Source organism: Electrona antarctica (genome assembly GCF_951216825.1).
Source record: "Electrona antarctica genome assembly, chromosome: 23".
In the NCBI taxonomy this organism is placed as follows: domain Eukaryota; kingdom Metazoa; phylum Chordata; class Actinopteri; order Myctophiformes; family Myctophidae; genus Electrona; species Electrona antarctica.
In genome coordinates this window covers 10,197,377-10,217,834 of record NC_136804.1, presented here as the reverse complement: position 1 = coordinate 10,217,834, position 20,458 = coordinate 10,197,377, and the positions used below count along the sequence as shown (strand labels likewise).

At 44.2% G+C, this 20,458-nt stretch overlaps 1 protein-coding gene across 1 annotated transcript in view; it reads right to left on the bottom strand.

Annotated features, from left to right (window-relative positions):
- Nucleotides 1-20,458, bottom strand: part of tafa5a (TAFA chemokine like family member 5a) — a gene marked incomplete at its 5' end in the record, with an annotated part of 107,800 nt that overhangs the window by 43,591 nt on the left and 43,751 nt on the right. Inside the window, one exon of the mRNA XM_079494048.1 lies at nucleotides 7,291-7,440. Within this exon, the coding sequence (XP_079350174.1) occupies nucleotides 7,291-7,440 (150 nt within the window). The remainder of the gene's footprint in view (nucleotides 1-7,290; nucleotides 7,441-20,458) is intronic.

Below are 20,458 nucleotides of genomic sequence, written 5' to 3'. Positions count from 1 at the left end.
TCCATTCATGTTTCTCTTTGCCCATAAATGAATATGTCGTTGTATGACACAGCCACACAATAGCCATTCCAGAAGCCCACAAAGTCCTGCATGTGAGCTGTTTTTGAAAAATTAAAGAGATGATATCCCCAAAATATGGACACCAGGTTGAAAGTGGTTACGACCGTCAGAGGGTTTAATAAATATTCAACCAGATAAATGTACTCTAACCTTTTGGTTGTTTTTGTTTATTTGTTTTGTTATTTTTTTAGGGCTTTATTTTTTTCAGGAACATGTGTCTAAATAACTACTGTACATTGGGTCCATTGGATTCCCCCCCCTTTTTTTTTTATAGTAACCTTTTTTTATTTACAAGCAACAACAACGATGACAGCCTGGCTGGCATCACGGCATCACGCTATAGGCTATCATCCGAGGTATTCAATATTTAGTGTGAGAGTATGCATATATATATAGCATGATGACTGGTGTATCCATGCACCCGGAGTATGACCCGTACACTGTTTTCTGCCACTACTGCTACTAACTGCCATCTGGGAAAACATGCATACAAGCTACTACTGCATACTGAACACATACGGCTGATTGCAGTGATGGATTGCAGATTAAAGCATAGATCCTGGTCAAATATTGCTTACATGCAAGTGGAATTCGCTCTGTCAAATTTGTGCATGAGTTAAGTACTTAAAATTAGGGGTGCACGATTATGAAATTATGACCGATATCCGATTATTTGCAGGGTCATATCTGCCGATACCGATTCTGACCGATTCCGAGATTACACAGAGGACCACAATGGAAACAAGCCAAGGCCATATAGGGGCTTGGCCCAAAGCCTGCTAATAAATTAAATCATTAAATCAATCAATACATAGCCTATACTCTTTTCCAAGTGTCTGTTTTCACAACTGAATGTCTACTAAATGAGATGAGCACGCACATTAAATGTAGAAAAATTTAAAGTTTAGTTTTACATTTACAAATATTACATCATATTTGATTTGGCTTTTGCTCTAGACTAGAGTTGCTAGACACTTTAGATTTTTAGTGAACTCGTTTAAAAATATTTTTGCTGGTGAAAATCGATTAAATAATCTGTATTATTTTGAGACCGTTCCGATATGGCATTTTTTATGGCCGATATGGCCTATTCCGATTTACTTAAAATGTATTATTGAATAATTCAAAATTACTATGTAATTATTATGTACATTACATTTATTTTATATCCATGCATTGCTGTCTTGAAATGTAGATGTTTTCCAAAACCAATATTTTCCAGACTTGTAAAGAGAAAGTGAAAATCACAATGCACTGTGAGCTTATAGACCAGATATTTTCACTATTATTTGAATCATTTGCATTATTTAATTTCTTGAAATAGGTTGGTAAATTATATTCATATGCACTTGTATTTTTTCCTTTCCTAGAGATATAGTGGAGTCAATTATGTCAATTATGTCTTTGTCAGGTAAAATACAATCCTGTCGGCCAAGGTGGCCGGCCCAATACGCCCAGCGGAAACCCTAATATTATTTTATTAATCAATAGCCTACTGATTTATGCACACTCGAAATTACTCACAATCATAACTTTCATTTGTCTCGAAAACCTCTGACGATTGACGAAGTGCATGGTTTAAATGTTTTATGTTATTAAAGTCTTTCTTCTAATTATCATCAACTTTCCCTCACAAATACACTTCATGTCCCGTATTAATCAATCTTATGTTATGTACCCTCCATAATCATGCCAAGTCAACCTGCAATACTACCCACAGAGAAGCACTCATTTTGGGATAGTTGCTTCAGTAGCCCGCTGTAACCAGCCTGGAGAAGAGTTAAGACACGCCCCTCGCAACTAGCCACCGACGCTGGCTCTGTTTCACTATGAATATTGCAAAAACGGTCTGCTCAATTATGCTCAATTATAAAACACAACGTGTGATAGCCCAAATATTGCCGGTCATGGTCGTTAACAAAGTTAGGTATTTACTCCCTTAGTAGAGTGTTTAATATGGTAATTCCCACAGCCACTTTTCAATGTATTCCAATTGGGGGGGGCAACAAAAGATTCCCGTGATGACACGCCATTTTGACTCGTCATTTTCCGAGGTGAATGGGCGGTGCTTTGGTAGTTGTAACCTCCTTCTTCTGACAGCTCCAAAAGTAGACACAGTGAGACTATTGTATTGACAACATTTTTGTCTTCACACAATTAAATTGGGAGAAAGTAGTGCCAAAAATGTTACGGTCACTTTAAGTTATCTGTCAATGTATAAAAAGGCTCTATTTGATTTACATGTTGTACCCTCTTAGTAAATCCATGCCATGGTAACACTGCATTTGACTGTGGAGAAACACAACAAGGCAAGGTTAATGGGATATGACTGCATGCTGTGTTGTAACTGGCACAGAATGAAAGGCTGCGATGGCATGCGTTTGTATTATTTTCATGCTAATGTGCTGCACTACGTGGCAGTTTGCTTCCACCCTACAGGGAAAACATACAGGGCTGTCGTCTTTGTATTATATTTTGTCGTGTCGTGCTGAAAAAAAGCAGACAAAAAAAAGAAGCTGTGTGTGTGTGCGTGCGTGCGTGAGAACACACTGAGAACACACTTTGATACAATTTGGAGAATTGGAGCTCTGGAGAAGTAAAGTAAGGTTCCGGAAACAAATCTAAGGGTACCCAAGAACAAAATAATACAGAGCAACTCGTTCCAGACTTTCATTTGTTCTCACTATCTTGGGGAAGGAACTACTCTTATTTGTATTTGTATTATTATTTTACCAGCAATACCACTATGCAGAAATACCGAGACTTTTCAAGACTTTACTATAGAGTAAATGGCCTCGAAATTAGTCTATATACCAAAAGTAAATGCACTCACTATATGCAGAAGATTGTTTTGTTAAAAACCTTTCAGATTGTGGTAAATACCACTGTCAGCAATCTCTCTTTGAACAGCTGAAGTATCAAATATGGCTTACTAGGCTAATTAATGTATGGATAATAATAATAATCATTAAAGCTGCAAGCAGCGATGACCGGGCCCTCGCGCGTGCAAGTTGCAGGCAAATATTAACCAATCAGGACTGGCCAGGGAGCAGATAACTTGTCATCGTTAAGGTCTTTTGTGTACGCTGAGCGAATTTGACGTGGACCGAACCTTCCTGCTAGCACTAGCATGCCTGATTTAAAATCTCTACTAGTAAGACGGCTAACGGTCGGGCTGACCGTGTTTTTCATGTGATTTGATTGGCCATTATCTCCCCCACTCGTCTAATGTTCTTCACACCTCTCTGTCCTGCACCCGTTGACGGCTTGCCATTGTCTTCTAAATGTTACATTCCAACTAATTCAAGGCAGCAGTTTCAACTGACAGGACAACTCAAGTTATTTTTCCTTTTTCATTTCAGTTTACCAAACTATAATTATAGTGACGATGTGAGCGCTATATATTCAATATAGCGCTCACATCGTCGCTATAATTAATTACCCTTGCGTAGCAAACACTGTCCGACTTTGTATTGAGACAATAAAATAGGCTAACACACGTTATTCTAACAGCCAGAGCCAGGCACACACAGAGAAATACGGCATTAGCGTTATATATTGTCATTTTTATATAGAGGGGAAACATTATAGGGAGGGAGGTCTATCGCGTTGGAATGATTCATGTCATTGATGTCATTTTTACACTGTTCGTTTAGCGTGTCACAAACAATGTCTGTTTATTTCTCCCGAAAGTTTTTTTGTGAAGGCGAAGCCTTGCCTAGCCTTACAGACCCGCTGCCTATGATCGATGTAATTTATATATATTTGATTGATTGTGCCAGCAGAGAGGTCCGTAGCAGCATTTTTATAGCAGCACGGTTTATATATACACCATAGGATAGAACAAGTCATGTGACGCATCGCCGCCACAAATAGTGCTACAGCGTTATCTAAAATGCACTTCCGCATACCTCACCGGCAGTTACTTGGATCCATGAACATATTCTCTCCAGAGAGGGAGAGAGAAAAAAAAAGAGAGACGTGATGCATGAAAATCAGTTCCACAGTTCCACTGGTAGCGTGCAGAAAAGTTTACAGACAAAGAAGGACGGACAGAACTGTTATCTTTTCACTGACAAAACATTTAGAGGTTCGGGACGTCTATCGGGTTGGACTGATTTCAAACACTGTCATTTTTATTTGGAATCGCGCATCGGCAAGCATTCTCGCTCCAAGGAAAGGAAATGTCGGTCGGGTCAAACAGACCATGCTATAAACTTTATTATTAAACAACATTTAGTCTATGCTGTGAGTACATTCGTAATGTAAGTTTGCCTATACATGTGGAAGTAGTTGGAATGCAAATGACACATTAGCTTGAACAATGCCCGTCTCCAGCCGGGAGGGAGGTGTGAACTTCACTGCTTGCGGGGGAGAAAGGGTGAGGAGTCTAAGAGTGGTCCCACGGACCGAAAAAGAGCAGACTTAGTAGTAGAATTATGTCTAAAATCATATTTCCAAAACGTTTCAGATGAAAAAAAAACAGATGGTTTGAATCGAACATTTAGAAAAAGTCATGCAAGGGGAACTTTCTCAGGACTTCATGGGCAAAGAAAATCCACTTCAAAATTTCAAAATCGGTCAGCCAGACCGCTCCGACGCGCTAGTGCTAGGAGGAGTTTGTTAAAGTGCGACCCGTGGAAATGGCATAAATTGCGCCAAAACGCCAAAATAACATGATACTGTATCATAACTCGTAACTATTATGTCAAATCATTGTAGTGAAGTCAAAAGTCAAACAAAACATAATTTGCCTCTGAGATGTAGTGGGTTAGAAGTAGAAGTAGGCTATAGACTATGAAGTATTGAACAAAGGGACGTACTGTACAGGTATGCGAGTAAATTACAAATACCTCGAAACTATACTGTACCAGTGGTGACGAGCTAACAGCGGCAGCCTGCCACCCAGATACTGTGCCTCTGAGCTGTCTTAGTGCTTCTCAAACTTGAAATGTATTTAGCTGCAAACTCGTGCCAGGGACACCCACGTGTGTGTGTGTGTGTGTGTGTGTGTGTGTGTGTGTGTGTGTGTGTGTGTGTGTGTGTGTGTGTGTGTGTGTGTGTGTGTGTGCGTGTGCGCGTGCGTGCGTGCGTGCGTGCGTGCTGCAGGTCAGTGGGTCGTGCTGGACAGACACTCGTGCTGATATAGTCAAAGAATATAGTCAAGAATAAATACTCTACGTTTATACTCTTGAGAGAGTTGAATTAACACCCCCCTACACACACACACACAACCTCCTTGACACGGATCCCTCGAGTTCTGGTTCCAACAAGCACAGGGAAAAAAATTAAAAAGAAAGAAAAAGCAGCATGCAAAGTTCAAAGCGAGTTCTTTGCTAATTTCCCTCGTCACCTTATAGTCATAGTTTGTTGGGGGACAGCGACCAATTTCATCTCTCTGGCTTTAGTTGTGTGACAGAGAATGACTGGAGGATGACAGCACTGGAATGAAACCAACAGCCTTGTGTCTGTTATAGTGCAATAAACAGTACCAAAGTACTGGGAGAGGGAGCAAGCAGGACAGAACTAGCCGTGTTGTTGATTAAATATCCAACTGAAAAGGTTACACTTCCTCTGACAAAATGATCAGACAGACAGACAGACATAAACGGTCCATAGAAACAAAATTGTGGAACTCACTAAAACAGCTAGCCTAGAGCTAGGACGCAATAACAAACTCAAAAACTCTAAATCTGAATATTGGAGGCACCGTTCGATATGACAAAAGTGAAAGCAAACAGTCTAAATATTGCACCTGCTGTTTAAATACAGCTGCAGTACTGGCAACACAATAAAGCATGCATAATATATAAGTTGTGGAGTAAAGAGAACAATATTTGCCTCTGAGATGCAGTGGAGTAATCTGGGCAACTTGTTGGGAAGCCGTATATTGATTCCCATTTGGGTGGCAGAGCTTCAGAAGGAAGGAGTGACTCATGAGGCTGAGACTTGGAGGGTTTGGCAGTGGTGATGTTGGTGTGTAAGTCAGTGGCGTGCAAAGACATTTAGAGGGGCAGCTGCTCAAGTGAAAAAAGGGCACCTTGTGCAGCGCGTGCATGGAACCGGCCGGTTGCCTTAATAGTGTGAGTGTAATTTATAGATTTTTGGGCCGCCTAAATAATATATTAGAAGCTTTTTATCAAGAATTGATCGATGTCACCATGGTCCACATACCTTTTTTTCAAAAGGGCACATTGCTGTCCAGAGGGAAAAGGGCAGGTGCTCTAGCCCCCCCTAGTGTCAATCTGTGCACGCGACTGGTGTATGTGGCCTCTCAGTGGGTGGTGGAGGAGAGAGAGAAAGGACTGAGTAGAGAACTGTCCTTCCCCTGTGGTTGATCTGACAAACAACCCGGTCATTTACGACCTGAAGCCTTGCCAGAAGCACGAGAATGTCCATTTTTACTGTTATTTCAACTAGGCCATTTGTGTCAATGCCGATGACACGACACTCGAGCACAGCAACAGTTACTGTAGTGTAGGTAATCAAACGTCAGTCATACAGACATCCCACCCTGGAGAAATGCATTTCAGGGAGGTAAAGAAAATGTAATGCACGCACGCACGCACACACATACACACATATCTGTTCATCACGTGTGGAAATGGTCCTTTTCTTTCAATTCCCCCGACTCCTGGGATGGACTTCAACAAACTTTAAAATTTGATTCAATGCCACCTTTTGAACAGTTTAAATCCTAGTTACCCATTGTGTATCTAATTGTAATAACTGTATTGTTAATTATACAACAGGTCGTTTTGAGGAAGCAATGTGATGTTTTCTCTCAGAGCGCAGCAGACTCGGTGGCTAGGCTAGCTAGTTTCTTGGGACATTTGTGGTCGTAGTGACTATATCTGTCATTGAAAAATTATTATTTTTCAGCGATTCTCTTAGTTTTAAGGGTAACTGTTGTATAATTGCAATATTACACTCGGCCCCTATAGCATAGTACCATACAAATCGGGCCCCCGGAGTGGAGTTTTCCTCAACTCGCCTCTGGCCTCATAGCTCACAATATTGTTTCTATTGCTTTTTTTGTGCCAAGAATCTCCAAGTTGATATATTTATATATATTTGGCTGCGGCGGACCGCCCACCTCCCCATCCGAAAATGTTCTGTTCCAGAGACCCCCAGAAGAGAAGAAGCCCGACAGCAACGATATGTAATCCAAAAGAAAACAGCCAATGCCCACACCCCCCACCCACCACCTACACCGTTCAGCAATCTTACCGTCTACGCAGGCGGGCCTGGCTCTCGTGGTCCCGGCGATTTGGCCCTTCTTACAGGCACAGCGGGCGGTCTGTCTGGCGACGGTCCGCCGCGGCTGGCTGCTGTCCCTGTCCAGCGTCACGATCTCACACGTCCCCGCCGCCAACTGGCCTGCAAGGCACAACACACCAAAACCATGGCAGCCGGTCAGTCAGGGAGGGAGGACGCTGAAACACTCACACTTGTTGAGTAACTGTGTGTGTGTGTGTGTGTGTGTGTGTGTGTGTGTGTGTGTGTGTGTGTGTGTGTGTGTGTGTGTGTGTGTGTGTGTGTGTGTGTGTGTGTGTGTGTGTGTGTGTGTGTGTGCGCGAAAGCGCCCGACCGTTCGGTCTCAAACCTGGGCGCGTGTGTTTCCCACCGGCATCACGAATATCTGTCGGCCTGTGGGTCTGAGAATGACGCACACATTCCCAGTGTGTTCAGAGATTTGTGTCAGGTTTGTGATGCTCAGCCAATAGTGCTTATATAGACCCGTCCGCTTAACTGATTTGCCTGGCTTCATGCAATGTTTGTGCCACCAACTGAAGACCCACCTCTTGTGGGTAATTATGTATGCCATGTAATGTCCATGGAATTATCAATGTCATCAGGGTGTTATTTGTGTCTTCATTGTCTGACAAAACCTCTCAGTCAAAGTTATTTGAAGTGGACAGTGCACTGGGTTGTACACACTAGATGCGCCACCACCCTCTCATTACCTCTCAACATCGGGAGGGAGAGAAACAAGGGACACAAAACCAACGGATTGCAGCTTTAAGGCTATACCTGTCGCTGCGTCCATTACCGCGTCCACCTCTTATCGGGGCCCGACTCCATTAAGGCAAACGTGCTCATTAAACCACGGGCGAAAAGCATGCATACTGATGGACTTTTTAATTGCTGGCCCACATTTCTCCGCTGGATTCGGTGAGATGACCTTTTTGCCCCCTGTACCGGGGTGGCCCTCCCTTGTGTTGCTGACAAATTAACCTCTATCTATGTGTGCGGGGAGGGGTGGTGGTGGGGGGACCTCCAGTCATCCCGGGACGGTATTATCAGGGCCATAATTGTGATTGGCACAGGGACGGAAGTCATGATTAAATCTGGGGGGGTTGGGGGGCTTAAAGTCGTGCTCACCTCGGTGGCCGGCTTAATGAAGTGAGCCCTGCTGAGGTCAGGGCCAGGGTAATGGGGATCTGTCACCGCTCGACGCGGTTCAAAATCCTGCATGCTCATTTTAACTCTGAGAGTGTTTGCAATACTCTCAGAGTTAAAATGATCATGCAGGATTTCATGGTGAAGTGAACACGCTTGCTTGTCTGTGGATATTGAATCGGGACCGGTGTGTGTGTGTGTGCGTGCGTGCGTACGTGTGTACGTGCGTGCGTGCGTGCGTGCGTGCGTGCGTGCGTGCGTGCGTGCGTGCGTGCCTGCGTGTGTGTGGTGTGGTCCTAGTGACGGCATGCATGCCGTAACCGTATTTATTTATTGATTTAAGTGCTTATTGGAACACTTTGGCAGCAAAGAGCGAACAACAGAATAATCCAACAATACGATGCACAATTGCACCATTAATAGAAGGACAATACGAGTGGACAGGGGAATAAAACGATGGAAAGAGGATTTAAAAACTAAACATGATTGAGGAATGGATGGGTTGTGCGTGCATGCGTGCGTGTGCGTGCGTGTGCGCTTGCGTGTGCGTGCATGTGTGTGCACTATTGAATTTTGTGTACTGCCATTGCTCTTGTCTATACCGTGTATTATGGTTTGCACATTAAAGCTAATAAGAGTGTACATAGTGAGCAGTTTGGTGTGTTGAGAGCAAGGCTTAAACGTTGAAGCCTTAAATGATTTGTATTCAGATGCAAACAAACTTGAAGTATATATAACCAATATATATATATATATATCCAATGCATTCACCCATGGATAATGTGTAATTTATATGCTCCATCGTACAACAGCATCGCGTGCCAAAAATAGCTCACCTGCAGTTATACCTCATAGGTACTTACTACATTTAGATAGGATACCGTATTCATATTTTGTATACATAGCATATAGTTTATAGTGTATTATAGTCTATTGTACAGATATTCTACTGTTAAGACAGATGTTAGGTTTTATTCCTAGATGACTATTTCTATGTACAGTATTTGATGCATTATCTTGTGTTGTTCCATCTTGCTGTAAGTCGCTCTGAATTAAGAACGTCTGCTAAATGCCTGAATTGTAAAACTTTGGTAATCGGTGTTCTAGTCGTACGTTCTACAGGGTTAGGTAAGGTTTGAAATTATCTTGAAAATGTTTAGATTTTGATTAACATTAACATTAACATTAACATTAACATTAATATTAAAATGTATATTTTTATTTATTTGAAATAATAATAAAAACAACATACTTGAACCGTGAAATAAAAAAGGGACACTGGCCAAGCCTCACATTGGCATCATCAGCCAGGCTCTAGGGGAGAAAATAAGCGAGTGTGGCCGTGCACACACTTACGGAGACACACATACACTCAACGAAAGCCTTGCGATCGACCCCTCACTCATGCAGATACCTTGAACTATTCTATTTCCACAGAGCCACAGATCAATACATTGGATTTGAGGCGTTTAACATCATTCACCCCACAGCACTTTGACTTTCACTCATTAATATATTTCCGTCAACACTGCTGATGTCAAAGGAAAGTTGAGTCCCCTCCCCTGCTCTCTCTCTCTCTCTCTCTCTCTCTCTCTCTCTCTCTCTCTCTCTCTCTCTCTCTCTCTCTCTCTCTCTCTCTCTCTCTCTCTCTGTTGTTATGAGCTACCGTGACTCAATTACTGCCAGACCAATATCTAGTGAAAGCCGGAGCAGCACTGCACTCATTTGGAGTCAATCACATTTCCTTTATTGCTCTGGGCTTGGGAAGTTGGTTTGGCCCACATCTCCCATCAGGAGACGTTTTTCAGCAAACACGTGTTCCTTTTTGGTAGGTTCCCTCTCTCATCGTTTCACCTCCACGAGGTCTTGCAATATGGGGTGCAATGCCACGGATACGACGGAAATTGAAAGAAAAAAAGAAAAAATACATTTCCGTTCACTCTGCTCTGACTTCTCAAGGTAATTGTTTGGCAGAGCCTTTGTGGCTAAGATTTCGTCTGGTTGTTTTTTTAGAACAGCCAATTACTTATTTTTAGACCTTTTTGTTCTCCCAAAGTATAGTCATTAAGCCAATGAATTCCTCCCACTGCTATTGATCCCTACTGGCTCACCTGTCAGTGAGGAATGAACCCACAACTGGGTGGACGTTACAGGACCTTTCTGGAAATTTCTTTCTGGAAATACTTGTTTTCCCAGTATCCCTTTTCGACACTTCTTTTCATCGTAACAAGAAAATATGAATAGCGTTTACATAACAACACCTTCGTAAATGCCCTCTGTGGTGGACATGGGTCCACACACACACACACACACACACACACACACACACACACACACACACACACACACACACACGCTCACTTGTATGGAAGATGGGATTGTAATACGCCCCAGTGAGTGAGCCCGAGAGAATAATAAAGCAGGGGAGCATGTCAATAATATTATACGTTAGTATTAAGCTGTTCTCTCAGAACACATGAATCCATCTTCTGCCGCCGACCGACCGACCGACCGCACTTTCATTTCACTCTAGACCGGCCACGCCACACACACACTACACACACACAGACACGCACACGCACACTACACACACACACACACATTCTAATCAGCCATTTGGCCGGCCAAGCTGACAAACTGCTCGACAACAGCCGCAGATAAGGGCCGATGATAAATCATATGGTCGCCGATAGAAGCTTGACGTGTGGGTTTTCTAAAAAAAGAAAAAAAAAGAAAGACAGACTTCAGGTCAGGGTGGTGGGGGTTGATTCTGATCTGGCTGAATTAAATACATGCATTTTGGGAAATGTATATTTTTTAAATGTATAAAATCACAGTTCAGTTTAACAATTTGATAAAGAATGTGTGTTAATCACATGAACCTTATTGGGGGAACATTTTCACAATATCCCACAAAAAAATTATATATATACACATATAGGCACTACATGTTTTGTCTTTGGAATGACCCGGACGGGGGGGTCAAGAACAACTGGTTTAAACAACATTTAGGAATCAAGCCCAAAATAAAATCTTACTAAGAAAGTCCAGACCAAGCAGCAACAATAAGAACAACATTGAGTTTTAAACTACATATGTAACCAGCCGGGAATAGTTCTTCACACAAACAGCATCATGTCCGTTGGTATTTCTTCCCTGAAAGCTATAAAGTTATCTGTCCGACTGTGAAATCTCTTTCCCGCGGAACACCTCCCAGGTGAGGCCTCGTGAGCCGTTTAATATTCCTCTGTCTTCCTCTGCCGAGCTGTTAAACTGAAACAGTGTATGCTTTTGTTTTGTCAAGGAGATGTGGGTTTTCTCCGTTCATTGGCTCCGTGTTGAGTTTAACCCATTCTGTGCGGGAACCCCTTTTGGTGTTAGCATCATGTTATGCTTTAGCTATTGAAAAATAGCAGACCTACAAGCTACGAGGTCAGGCCTGAATGGGTTAAGAGCGGCTAATGCATGCGCCGTAGCCCGGCCGACTGAACCGCGGGGAGGCTCGGAGCAATTTGTTTTAAAAAGGAAGGATTGAAGTCGGGCCCTGAGGCATAGAGGAGGGGGGTTGGTTTTAAAACCTTGTCCTCAAGTTCCCTCACACAGCTTTAGAAGGTTACTAGAGCCGACGGGCCTATTACAATGAACGTCTTAGAGCCAGGATGCACCTCGCTGAAAATGTGGCTGATATCCGATTCATTGCACGGTCGATATTGCAAATACAAGTTTTCACTAGGGCTTCCCTTACAACTGTTAAACAGTAACTGTGATTCTTTGTGCAGACTGCACAGACTATACTTGCAAAACAGTGCAATCGTATTGCTTGATTAGTTGCGACTGAAGGTCGCAGTTAACTATGAAACCTTGCGTTTTTATCACGTCATGTCACACTCAATTTTGTCACTCAATTTGTCACGTCATGTCATATATTGTATTTTTGAGTGGTGTAAACCACTCCTACAACTGGCTTTGTTAGTGCAGAAAAAATGAGCATGGTTGCTATGCTCACCCTGTTCACCCGGGTGTGATTTCATTACGTCAGACATGATTTTTGAGTGGTGTAAACCACTCCTACAACTGGCTTTGTTAGTCTGTGCAGAAAAAATGAGCATGGTTGCTATGCTCACCCTGTTCACCCGGGTGTGATTTCATTACGTCAGACATGATTTCATTACGTCAGACAGGCTTATATATAAGACCTTACACCACTCAGTTCACACGGGTGTGATTTTTTTTATGTATGTGATGTATATGCCATGCTTTTTGTTCTTGCTTAATGTAAATCGCTCTGGATTAAGAGCGTCTGCTAAATGCCTAAATTGTAAATCATCAGGGATGACAGTAAATCCCCATACATGGGGAAAGCCCCCATATATTGTGCCCAGCTGGTCTCATGACATCACTATGACATCATCAAGGATGATAGTAAATCACGGATCATATCATAGTAAATGTGACCTGCTGTCGCAATTAAGCCCATATATGGAGATCCCTGATGTCATCAATATTAGTACATGGATATATGTCAGAACCTGTTCAACATTCCATATGTTGATCCTTCCCCATCCATCGTTCCTCTTCGATGTCTCCCTTTTGACTGATACCTGCATTTAAACTCTAGACGGGCCTGCCCCAAAGTTATTAGTGCAGCCGCGCCCGGCAGCCGGCGAAAACTAGAGTTCTCAACAGGCCCGGAGATTAAGGCCCGGCCCTACCTGGGCCCTCATCAAACCCTGTACACTCAAGACACTGCCACCACTGCATGCCACTTAGACTTTATTTTGGGCTTGATTCCTAAATGTTCTTTAAACCAGTTGTTCTCCAACATTTTTATGTCAAGGAACGCCAAATTATTTGTCTGCAGACCCCCCATCTGAAAATATGTTGTGCCAGGATCCCACCATACAAGATTGTTTGTAATTCATTATTTTCCTTCTAAGATCGAGTATTTTGGGCTTCTTTTCGTAGATTTTGCGAGTAGGTTTTGCGAGTTTCTCTCGCAAAACCTATAGCAACACTGGCCTACCCCGTTGGCTTGTTAACATCAGTCAAATTGTGGATTTTGTTTGCTGTGCTTCCACAAGCCAGTTTTACAGCAACGCCAGCGGCAAAGCCGTGTGGATGTTGAATACATGTGTATGTTAACGACACGCGTGTCACAGTAAACCTGCTCGTTAAGCTGCATGATGGGAAATTGTTCCAAGGAACTTAAAGTGTGTGCGTGCGTGCGTGTGTGTGTGTGTGCGTGCGTGCGTGCGTGCGTGCGTGCGTGCGTGCGTGCGTGCGTGCGTGCGTGCGTGCGTGCGTGCGTGCGTGCACAATTTTGTATGAAATAGGCCTGTGGAACGCTGCCTCTGACAACGTGCATGTGAGAGCTACACCGTATGAGCCTCTCTCACAGTATATGGCTTTCACGGCGGCTGCTAGTACGTATGTGTTTTTCTGTCATTTGTTCGCGTCGTTTCTCTGCCATTTTGTGGACGCTTATAGTCTCCTTTGTGATGCCACCACAAACGCCTCGAAAAAGCCCACAAGAGCGAGCATGTCAGAGTGTGCAGCGCTCCCGCAATTCGTGAACTTCAAACAGCGGCAGCGACGGCGGGTGAGGGATGGAGAGAGAGAGAGAGAGAGACAGAGAGAGAGAGAGAGAGAGAGACAGAGAGACAGAGAGACAGAGAGAGAGAGAGAGAGAGAGAGATCTCTCAACAGGGGGCATCTTGTGGAGCCGAGTCATCAGCATTCAAGCCTTCTTTGTTGCTCGGCGCTTGTTGACTCGATAACACGGCACGATTACATACAACATGGCCGTGCCAGGGAGGAGCAGAGGGGGACGGGGGGACGGAGGGGGTTGGAGCTCTTCTCTGCAGAAACAACTTTCGAGAGAGAGAGAGAGAGTTTCATGTTTTGAAATGCAATACAAATCTTTTGAAAATAGCAGATCTACAAGCTCAATGTGTCACGATGCGATGCATTGTGAGTAGATCGGCTCTTTTCAAATGGCTGAAATAGGACTTAAGAGGTTAATGTATGTTTGCAATAATAATACAAATCTACAAAGTAACTAATAGCTTAGAGTAAAAGTGCAATATTTGCCTCTGAAATGTATAGTGCATGGAGTAGAAGGAAAAGTATTGGAAATTAGAATTATACTCGAGTAAAATACAAATACCTCAAAATGTAACTTAAATTCCAGCCGTGGAAATGACTTTCCATGGCTGGAATGATTTCATGTTGTCTGTCCGGTGCCGTATGCAATGGGCTGAAGTATAAAGCACGTAACTCCACCCCTTTAACCCCAAAACCAGGAACAACTTTTCCTCAGAAGTACAGACACAAGTACACACACACACACACACACACACACACACACACACAGAGAGTATGTGCCCATGGCAAGTCATCATCCACAGAAGACAGGAGTGAGGCGAACGAGACACGAGGAGAAGCGAGGAGGAATGCTGGAGAGCACAGCGGGGGAGAGAAGAGGAGAAGATGAAGGGGGGAGCGAGGGAGGGAGGGAGGGAGGAGAAGATGAAGGGGGGGAGCGAGGGAGGGAGGGGGGGAGGGAGGGAGGGAGGAGCACAATGACATTGACGTGAGATTTTGATGCGCTCTTTTCACGCTGCAGTGTCGCCTGGCGTTAACCCATTCAGGCCTGACGTCGAAATTAAAAAAAAAAAAATATCTAAATCATGACAATTTTCTGAAAGATTTGAGGCACATTTTAACGATTTTTCAAAAATAGCAGACCTACAAGTTCATAGTGCGCCACTCGGTGGCGCGCTATGAGCTTGTAGATCTGCTATTTTTCAATAGCTAATTTATAACAATGTATTTAACCACCAAAAGGGGTTCCCGCTCAAAATGGGTTAACACATGCCTCACATCATCGCCCGTCCTCCCCGTCCCCTTCCATTTACCAAACGCTCGGCTATAAACGATACGAAACGACACGGAACACAGCGTATATGTTCTTGTTATTGGGGGGCTGGAGAGAGAGAGAGAGAGTCAGAGAGAGTCAGAGAGAGAGAGGGGGGGAGGGGTGGGGGCTAATGTATGACGGGAGGAGACATTTTGTCGCTTTTGGCAGAGAGCTTGTATCTCCACAGCGTGCTGCAGTACACTGTGAGCTTGCCTTGTAGATCTAGAGCAGGGCTCTTTGACGTTCTTCAGGCCAAGGGACCCGTTCGCTGAGAGAGATACGACCGCTAGGATGGCCCACTGGTATACATGAAACCTTCAGTTGTGGATTTAATTTCATTACTCATAATGTAGTAAATAGTAATATAAATTATACCGGTAAGTTGTGTTCAATGACGCACTGCAATTATGGAATCCATCAACAGATGTCTTCTGCTGCACATCAAAAGCCAGGATGTGCATAAAAATCCTCATAAAAATTGTTTTCCAATTAAAACTTCTGTCTTTGTGTAGTTATGGAAGTCTAGATCCACACCTGCGCTTGTGGAGATACTATACAAAGTGTGTGAATGTGAATTGTGCGTGTGTGCGTGCGTGCGTGCGTGCGTGATCTTACCAGTACCTATGTGTGTATGTGTGCTGCAAATGTATTTCTACTCCGTGCCGTCGTAGAAATCTGTCCAAAACTATTATTATATGCATTTTGGCCTAAGGGTGGTGCTAGAGGCAGAGTCACAGAGCCACCTAGGGTTCATCCTCTGGAGAGCATGATGGTGCACCCACTGAGAACCACAAAAAAAAGTTTTTTTCTACCTGCAATATTTTTTCGATGTCAAAACTAAATAAACATTGTTTGTGCGGTATACTTTCTTCTTTCCAGCCTGTGTGCGTGTGTGTGTGTGTGTGTGTGTGTGTATGCATATATACTTGCTTACACTATGAGCGTGTCTGTGTGTTGCTTGCCCAAGCATTTTGGGGAAAAGGGCAGCGAAGGAAAGCAAATCGCATTTCAGTGCCGCTCAAAATAGCAAGCGAGGCATCTCCCCCTAAAATAGATCGGTCTGCAGGCTTACAAACCCCCCCCCCTCTCTCTCTCTCTCTCTCTCTCTCTCCCCCTCTCCCCCACCCTCCCGCTCTCTTCCTCTCCCTCTGTCTTGCGAGATGACCCTCCTAACGATACTCGTCTCCACCCAGTTCGGTGAGTCGCGCCAGCACAAATGGAGGCCCCGGTCATTCGCCGGTGTTGTGAGATATTGAGGTGCGTGCGTGCGTGCGTGCACAGGGGAACACAGCTCTTCTGTGAAGTGAAGGCAGTTTGGAAACAGACCAAAGGGGGATTCTTTCAAACGGCGGCGAAGCGATGTGTACACGGCCGTTGCTAAATATCACATATTAACACATTGAATCATTGATGTCTTTCAGTCACAGAGTCGCAGAAAAACTTTGATTTGATTTAAGAACAGCAAAGCGATATGAAAAAATCCGTCCATGAAACTCCCAAATGTCTTCTATTTGAAATTTGTACGATGACGAGAGTGCCCCTCACTTCACACATTACGGTTAAGGTGTATTTTACAAGCACCGGAAACCACTGGTAGACCATGATTATAAGTGCCCTCAAATAATTGGCATAGCACTAAGATTCAGACATGTACTTATGTACTTATAACGCGGGGTGCTTTACATCAGCCGGCCGATCATGACCAATCTCTGCCCTGCTGTCGGCTGTAGCTGATGTCAGCGACCCCCTGGTAACCCCCAGAAGTGGGGCCCCGGACCCCAATTTTGAGAACCAATTCGCTGCAGGACCAACCAAACAAAATGTGAATTGGTGCAATCCCCCTTTCTCTCAAGAACCCCCCTTCCCTCCCCTCCCTCCCCCAGATTTGTGTTTCTGTCCTGTAATGCCTGCTATAGCACCCTGGTTGTTGCTATGCGACCACACAACCTAGCCAAACTTCCTGCAAGAAACTTCCACGCTAGGCACAGAAATAATTCACTGTTCCAGCTCTCTGTCTGCACCTCTCTGAAATACTGTAGTAGTCCATGTGATTTGTTTTACTTTGCAGCACAACAAGGGACAGACGATGCTTTCACTTTCAGAGATTTTTCTTTTTTGGAGGGGCGCTAGCCTCTCCTATACAGCTTGTGTCCCCACACGTCTCAATATTTGCCATTGACAATGAAAGGAGAAATTGGGTCAAATGTCCGCCAAATATGACGTAAATCTGGTCCCCACACGTCTCATATTTGCCATTGACAATGAAAGGAGAAACTAGGTCAAATGTCCGCCAAATATGACATAAATGTGTACGATGACAAGAGCACCCCTCACTCTTTTTTTACACAATGCTACTTGATGTGATGGCAATAGCCTGTAGTGATGGATGAATGGGTATTTAATTTAGAGTAGCAATAATGCTGAACACAAACAAGTATAGAATAAATACAACTCCCTCTCCCATTGCAATGATGCATGTATAGTATTATGATATAAACATACAGAATGGACTTTTTGAGCGGTGCTTCTATGGAGTGTATTTGTCTGTCTGTAGGGGGACTGCCCATGAGTCAGACTCACCCGTGGCTACGACGATGTGTTGAAAGTGGTTAAAAGGGAGAGAGAGGAAAACGATGTGTGGTGGTTAAAATGATAAAGAAAACAAAACGGAAACCGAAAGAAGAACAGACAATAACATGACAACACGATCATCACACAGACACAATGGACAGTGAATTAGGAGGTATAGAGAGGGCGTCGTGCATAGCAGAGGTCATGAACCCGATATTGAACCTGCATTGGCGCCTCATCCGGCTTAGCGCCACTGAGCCAGTGGTTGAAAGCATACACATAGAAAGGTAGACGCCTCATTCGCTGAGGCAATTCATTGGAGCAACATGTGTCGCACTGAGGGCAGAAGTGCGTCGTTACTCGTTATATGGTGCATCCCCGCCATCCAGTCACGTGACTCACGTCCCTTCCTTTCATTATGTTCTCTAACGTTATACTAACCTTTCTATGTCTAGTGGTTGAGAGTAATTAAGTGCATGTACTCAAGTGCTGCACTTAAGTACAATTGTGAGGTACATTTACTTCACTGCAGTATTTCTATTTCCAATTTTCCATACTTTTACTTACAAATATTGTACTTTTACACCTATACGCAATTATTTGAAAACTTTAGTTACCGGTATTGCAGCCTGACCCAGCCACCGTGATTTCTGGTATAGAGGGACCGACCGACCCCACCCACACCCCCACCCCGGCCCCTCCCCTCCCTGGTAGAAAACAGCAGACGACACTGACGATACCACATCTGCCCCTGCCTCTGTTCACTCCCACTCCTAGACCAGGAAATGTGGCTCGATTCCCCAGGCTTTTCTTTTTGAGTCGAAATTCGAACGAAAATACAGTTTTTTGCAAATTATTATATTGTAAGACATGAACCACTTTCCTATTTTACACACTTTTATCCACCGCTGCTCTGAGCTGCAGGCCCGCATTGATTGGCTGTATAGCTGTTGTGTAACCCGCGCACACACACAGGTGACGGGGGGGGGGAGGGGCGAGAGGCTGCTGTGTTAATGTATGCATTGCCTCCTCCTCTCCCATTGCGGTGGGTGAGTCGTGATTAAAACGAAGTCCCAATCCAAAGCCCGAATGGGCTTTTCATAACGAGGCTCTCCCTGCACCCCCTGTGGCCTTGCGGGTAAACCGTCGTAAAGAATGTTGGGGTCCCACGAGATGCACTCCACCCCCCGTGACCTTGGGTAAACCGTCGTAAAGAATGTTGGGGTCCCACGAGATGCACTCCACCCCCCACCCCCTGTTTTCCTGGCCGTTATACATGTTTAAGAATAATGAAGTGTGCTTAATAACTGGGGGGGGGGGGGGGGGGGGGGGAGAGACAAAGAGCAATCATCAATTAAAACGCATGGGACACAGAGAGAAACAAATGACCCCCGGAAAACCCCTGGTGACACAGGCGGGATTGCAAACACGCACACACGCACAAGCAAATTGCATGCAAGCAGGCACGCACATGCACACGCACGCACACACGGTAATACACTGCATGCACACGAGTGCACGCACGCACGCACGCACGCACGCACGCACGCACGCACGCACGCACGCACACACACACACACACTAGATAGACCAGCATGTGTGTTTTTACAAGCATAATGCACACTGTATACACTACACAGAACCAGGTCATTTCGCCCCGCTGCAATTAAGCACAGCTTTGCGCCCCCTGGGGGATAGATGCATTGTATAACGGGGTCGTGATGAGGAGGGGAAAGTATACATTAAACGCCGCCATGAATTCACAGGTGGGAAACCCCAGTGTGTTGAACGCGTGTGAAACGCCCACCCTGCATCACTTTCTCTGTCTCTGCACCCTTGGGGGCAAGATGGCGCCCACAGCAAAGGTGTGTGGAGTTGGCGTGTTCTCCCCATGTCCCCTAGGGCAGGTATACCCTCACAAATGCAGTAATCCTGGTGTCTTTACTGGTCAGCCGGGGCGCCTGATGGAGGGGAATGGAGCTGGTTGGAATAACGTGTTCATTCCAAGCACCATGTCCTATCCCTCCCTACATATACATATATATATACATATATACAATTATTGTGTTGCAGATTAAACCTTTTTCATAGATTTCATTTAAAGGGCCACTTCACCCCATTTGCAACCAGATCTTATTTTAATGATGTTTGGGAGACAAGAAACCCTTTCCTGGGTTTTTTATTTATTCCTGTGCGTAATTTGTGTTTTTAGATATTCCAGTATTTCAAAGTGTCCATGGACTCCATGATGTCCATGGACTCAAGAGGGTGCCCAGTGATATCCCTTGGGCATTTTTAGTTTTTAGCCCCTTAATGCCCGAAACACACAAAATCCACCCAAAATAGAGTTATATGGCATTTGATGCAAAATACTTGGTCTAAATGCATCAAATTGGCTTTCTACAGTGTCTATGAAAGTGGATATGCACAATGTAGCTCAGCCATGAACTGCAGGGCACGCACGCACATTCTGAAGGAACTTCTTTCCCATTCAACATCTTGGCA